The sequence below is a fragment of the Gopherus flavomarginatus genome, chromosome 4, assembly GCF_025201925.1.
Source record: "Gopherus flavomarginatus isolate rGopFla2 chromosome 4, rGopFla2.mat.asm, whole genome shotgun sequence".
Lineage (NCBI taxonomy): Eukaryota > Metazoa > Chordata > Testudines > Testudinidae > Gopherus > Gopherus flavomarginatus.
In genome coordinates this window covers 132,154,423-132,160,422 of record NC_066620.1, presented here as the reverse complement: position 1 = coordinate 132,160,422, position 6,000 = coordinate 132,154,423, and the positions used below count along the sequence as shown (strand labels likewise).

At 40.6% G+C, this 6,000-nt stretch overlaps 1 protein-coding gene across 1 annotated transcript in view; it reads right to left on the bottom strand.

Annotated features, from left to right (window-relative positions):
- Positions 1 to 249: 249 nt before the first annotated feature.
- The window catches only part of SLC22A16 (solute carrier family 22 member 16), a 48,390-nt gene continuing 42,639 nt past the window's right edge, over positions 250 to 6,000 (bottom strand). The window contains exon 8 of the mRNA XM_050951381.1: positions 250 to 1,220. Coding sequence (XP_050807338.1) covers positions 1,008 to 1,220 — 213 coding nt within the window. The 3' untranslated portion in view covers positions 250 to 1,007. The remainder of the gene's footprint in view (positions 1,221 to 6,000) is intronic.

Genomic DNA, 6,000 nt, shown 5'->3' with positions numbered 1-6,000 from the left:
ATATATCACTTATTCACTAAGGCCAAGCTCCTCAAAGGTATTTAGGCACCTGACTCTTATTGGAATCAGGCGCCTAAATACTTTTGAGGATCTAAGCCTAAGTGCCCAGCCGTGCACAAGGCCTATGCTCTACTTAAGTTCTACTTAAATCCTATTTTGAGCATGAAAGAGATACATAAGCCTTGTGTGAATGCTTTGCAAAGGGGTTAGTTTTAACCTAGGATGATATAAAGAAACTGATGATAGGTCTGCACAGAAATGACCATTTAATGTAACAGTCTGGAATGAATAAGGTTTTCAAAAATACCAGATTTTATCTGTATACATAGACTTTACTGATACTGCAACAGAGTCCCAAAGCAGTTTTCTCTCTGAATCAACAACAAAAAATACATTTGACATTAAACAAAATGAACAGTATTCATACCATTTGCACATTCTGCAAATTAAAAATGTTTTTTTGTCAGAAGGCATTGCATAGAATATTTTCATTTTTAGCAATGGTAGTCTCTCCAGAAGAGTGTGAAAAACAGAAATCCTTCTGTTTAACCTCTCACAGTAATTAAGAGCCTTTTCTGTTGAATGAGTAGCGTGTGCCTGAGTTTACCATGTTAATAAGTCACAAGTCTGTGTCTGTCAGTTGTAATATGGCAATTATTGACAGGGGATTTCATGATGAGATTACCAGCACAGCTGCAGAAAATCTAAAGCAGTGAAAGGAAATATGTGAATCCGGGAAAATCTGGTATCTTCCAAATGAATAATAATCACTCCAACTAGTCAAAGCAAATGAACCAGATTTATAAAAGTATGATTAAGTTTGAGAATGGCTCTAAAAATCCTTTCAATTTTTCTACCAGACCTTTTAATATTTGCTCTTTAGAAAAGGCAAGATTGCATACAAATTAAGAAAAGCGTGCATTAAAAACATGGTCAGGTTGCTCTAATCAAATGGTTTTATAGAATTAATGAGGATTAAAACGGGTGACAGCAATCTTGATGTTGCTTTATTCATCGGTGCCATGTGACTCTTGGTTATGCATCTCTAGCTTTTCTAACACTGCACCACTCTGTGCTGGGGGTGATTTTCTCAAACAGCTGTTCTTGTTTGTTCCCAGTTCTGCAGCTTCCGCCAAAGTATTAGTCAATGGTTTTCCAAGAGTTTCTGGGAGCATTAATGTTAGCATTCCACTCAGAAAGGCCATGATTCCAACAAGCAACTGGAAGAAATAAACAATTAATGTAACAGATAAACATGTCTTTGGCTTCATGGAAAACATTGGTCTTGCTTGCGAAGATACTTTTAAAATTTGGGTACACAGTGAACTTCAATGAAAACCAAAGATCAAAAGTCTTAAATGTTCCCTGCTGCAATCGCTAAAAACAAAACAAAACTAAATACATAAATAAATGACATTGTCCAGCAAAGTTAACACAGACCAAGTAAAATGTTTTACACAACAAGCTAAATACAGCTCCAGTATAAGCTGGAACAACTTTGCAGAAGTGAATAGAATGCATGCAACTTCATTGAAAACCTATTTTCTTTAGCTGATAGTAGTTTTAAAAGTAATTGTACAATTAAACGTAAAATGAATGTAAGCATTTTTATTGGACTACAACTTCCCTGCTGTCACACAGAGGGGGGAAAAGAAGTTGTAGACCTGGCTCTTCGTCTACCTACTCTACCCATCATCATAGTATTTGGGCACCTTTCTCCAATGCAAGCTGTAGGTCAGGATCTCTTAACTGTGATCATAGAGATCCTGATGAAAGAAAGCACTTAAGCATCTTCCTGCATAGGAATGGACTTAAGTACATACTTTTGTGCTGTTCTGAATAGGAATGTCGTCCTGAGTCAGAGAGAGAAAGCTGATGGGGGCCTGGCTTCTAACTGACCCATGCATCGCGTCTATGATCTGGGTATGTGCACTGTGATTTCAGAGTGTACTATTATCATCATCATCTTATTTTATTTTATTGTGGTAGTAGCCAAAGACCACAGTCAGGATCAGGATCCACTGTGCTAGGTGCACACATGCAGGAAGATGCCTTCCCAAAGAACAACAGATCGTTTCCCATCAATTTTTTGCTCTAGACCAGTAGTTTTCAACCTTTTTTCCATTTGGAGACCCCTAACACTTTCTGAATGGAGGGGTAGACCCCTGTGGAAATTCAACCTGTGGTCTGCAGACTCTCACCATAGAAGTCTTAGACTGAAAACTGACTGAACAGAATTCAACTATAAATGTTGCAGGTGCTTGGCCTGGCATTTGATGCAGTCTGAGAAACGGCGCTGAACTATGGGCTTCTATGACACCACCACCACTTTCAGGTTCAGACCTGTAGGTGGCAGAATTCACATACTGTACTTTTGATCCATCAGAAAAATGGAGTGCCTCTTCTTGGATCTCAATCTTTATTTTCATAGTCACCTTTCATGGTCCCCTGAGACAGTCTGTAGACTTCCCAGGAGTCTGTGGACCACAGGTTGAAAATCACTGCTCTGTTCAAATCGGTAATTTCAAAAATTCTTCCTTCTTTTCTCTTTTCTTTAATTTTTATTGTTCAATAAGAATGATAATACTTAGCAATTAACATCTTCAAAGCACTGTACAGGCATTAACACACTAATCTTCAATCTTATCCCATTATGCTCCCTGTGCTCTCACTCTACTTCTCAATAAATACATGTCTTTAATACACCATTTCTAGCAGGCTTCTTTTTCCGTTTTACAACTGTTACGCTGTGCATTTTGATACTGTGATATTCTCATCTTGCTCTGTACTGATCCCAAGCTCTGATCCATTTTGTTTAATACTTTCCCTCTGAACATGAGAGAGAACATATGAAATGGCTGTGGCTATGACTTTCATAACACAGCACTTCAGACAGATATGGGCACACTGCCAAGCAACCATCATCTAATTCTAAATGAAAATAGCTCTTTGGAAGTCAGAAAGGAGATTTCAAAATTGAAGTCTCAGCAGTAACTTGACCAGAGTTATTTTCAGTTCGAGACACCAAGCTGTATATGATTCCCCAGGGCCAGAGCCACCAAATTGTCTTAAGCAATCTTCTGGGAGAAGCAGAATTACCTCTGTTTCAAACACTCTCTCTCTTACACTCACATCGAGTGCAGAAGCTAAAAGAGTAAAAAACTAAGCAAAATACTGTTGAATGCTATGTCCTACAATTAAAGTAAAACTGTTACATTTCTACAGTGAAGAATTAGAAAAGAAGGCTAACATTACTACTACAGCAGGAATGAATGCCAGACTGGAGTAGGTCTCTGCAGGCAGGTATACAGTTATAGGAGGGACATGAGTGAAGTGATTATTTCAAGGGGAGGATTAATTGTATACACTAACTGCTAGATTCCATCTTTAATATTTTTCAATATTTTCCTTGAAAAGAGCTGTCAGCTCCCTCATTTTTTCTGCCATCATAATGTTACTGTTATACAACAAATTGAGAAAAACAACACAATCTGTAAAAGCATCCAATGGATGCTTTTAAAGCTGAAAATTGTTCACTTATCCTGTAGTCAACTGTCCACAGTTAGAGTCATTCTGACCTGTGTTGCCACACTAACTGTCTGGAAATCTCCACACACTGCCTGTTTAGATCTTGCCTTTAAACTCTTAGGTGGAATTTCCAAAAGTGCTCAGGTTTGGCCTTTTCCTGGTCACACTGACGTCAATGGTAAAATTTCTAGGTCCTGATTCTCATCTGCACTAAGGCTCCTTTACACAGTGCAAAGGGCTGAAAGTGTGTGTAAATGAAACGTACTCCCACTTTAAAGCATCTTTACAACACCACTGTGGTGCAAAAGAGTCTTAGTATAAATGCAAATCAGGCTCCCGTCATTTCAGTGGGAACAGGAGTAGGCCAGTGCTGAATGCTTTTTGAAATCCCTCCGTACTGTTCCAGTTAGTCTCCAATTCATTCTGAATCATACTCACCCTCCTCTCCCCGCCATTAAGCACATCTATCCAGAGGTGGATTAAGATTTATTGGGGCCCTGGACACAAGGAACATTGGACTCCCCTGACATCCCACCATGGGGCCCCGCCCCCTGCTCCTCCTCTTCCCCCCCATGGCCTTGCCTCAAGTCAAGCCACAGTAAAAGCCACCCAGGGAACCTGGGCTGCTGTGGGGAGCTCTGGACCCTCTACCTGTCCTGGATGGCATGCTGGGGGGGCAGGGACATGGGCTGGGGGCTGCTCTTGGGCACCCCAACTTCTTGTTGTGAATAAATTGTTTGGTTTTGAATTAATAACCCTGCTGGTACTTGTAACAGTAGTTTTAGAACCTGAGTTTCAGGTGAGTGAGTGTGGACAGCTGTAGCTGTCTGCACACATAATACAGCATTATGCCAGAAAACTCTGCCTAAGTGCCAAATATTGTAATAGTTGAGACATGAGGTTTTCTATTAAAACAGTATTTTCTATTGGTAAGAGTTGGAGACTTGCAGGCTAGACTTTTGAGTTTTCTAACTAGCAGTGATACTTGATTCACTTTGTGCTTGACTGCAGGCAATTCACTTAACCTCTGTGTGTTTTACTATACCCATGTGTAACATGGGGGAAGAAGAGTGGCTGGGAGGGGGCAGCTCCACTCAGGAGGGAGGGGGGGAAGGAGAGAGGCTGGTGGGGGCAGCTCTGCACAGGAGGGAGAGAGATTGGGGCTGTGGGGACAGCTCTGTGCAGGAGGGAGGGGGGGAAAGAGAGGGGCTGGGGGGGAAGCTCCATGTGGAAGGGAGGGGCTGGGGGGGGAAGCTTGGCAGGAGGGAACATGCTCATCCTACAACTCCTGTGTCTGGCCTAGCCAGGGGGCAGAGCCTCAGGAGGAAAAAGGATGAGGAGGAATAGGGCGGTAGGGCCCTGGGGGCAGAGAGGAGGAGCGGGAGGTGGAGTTCCAATGATCCTGCTGAGGCCCCCGAAATGGCCAGGGCCCCTGGACATAGGCCCCATGGGCCTATACGCTAATCTGCCCCTGCATGTATCTATTCCACTCCTAACTGCAACTATTGTACAAGCATAATCACTCCTCTTTACTATCTTTTACTGTCAGCTATTTACTCTATTCCATCCTCATGCGGCAGTTTCCCCTACTGATATGAGAGCTGCTGTACTCAGAGCTGTAAAGCATTCTCTTCCTATAAAGTATTTTTGAGGTATTTCCTAGACAGGATAAAATAGAAAAATAAATTGGATGATATTGGATTCATGATTAATGAATTGATATTTAAAACGTCATCTAAATGGCAAGCTGTAGAACTGTTTATTATTTAAGTAACTGTTATTTGTTCCAAATTCTTGGGGGGAGAGGCTACATATGGTGCTGTTTGAAACCAGTGAGATTACATGGGCGGAGGGGTTAATGCACAATCTGGTCTTCTGCTTATTCATAATAAATGTTTTAAGCCTTTGTGTGTATTGTTTTTATTCATATAATGCAGGGATTGCTGATATGTCTCATACATATTATATGCCTTAAATATTTACAATGACTATGGAATAAAAATTTATTAGCATAAACACTTTTACTAACTAAGTTCTCTTGATGTTCATGACACTAGAGCACAAGCTTAAGTGCTTTACTGAACTGGAGCCTTAATTTAAACCCACAAATTCTCTACAATGTGTGGCATGAACAAGAGAACTGCGGGTATTTAAGATTTAGTGGCATTCTTTGGGATGGTTTGCATTACTCTTGGGAGACAGAGCCACTAATGAGTTATGGTGAAGACGAGTAACAATAAGAACTTAACGGAATACAGGATGTGTGGCATAAACAATATACTGTTTCAACATAACCTGTCAGATTTTTTTTAAAAAATTTTATGCAAAAATGTGTTAGCGAGACCTTTCATGATAAGCGTCAGCCCAAGGCCAAGTTTTTAGTGAACTTACAAATGCTTGATGGTAGAAGTTTGTTATGAAAACACACATTTACAGTCACTATTGTAACAAAGTTTCACACTGTGAGTGTTT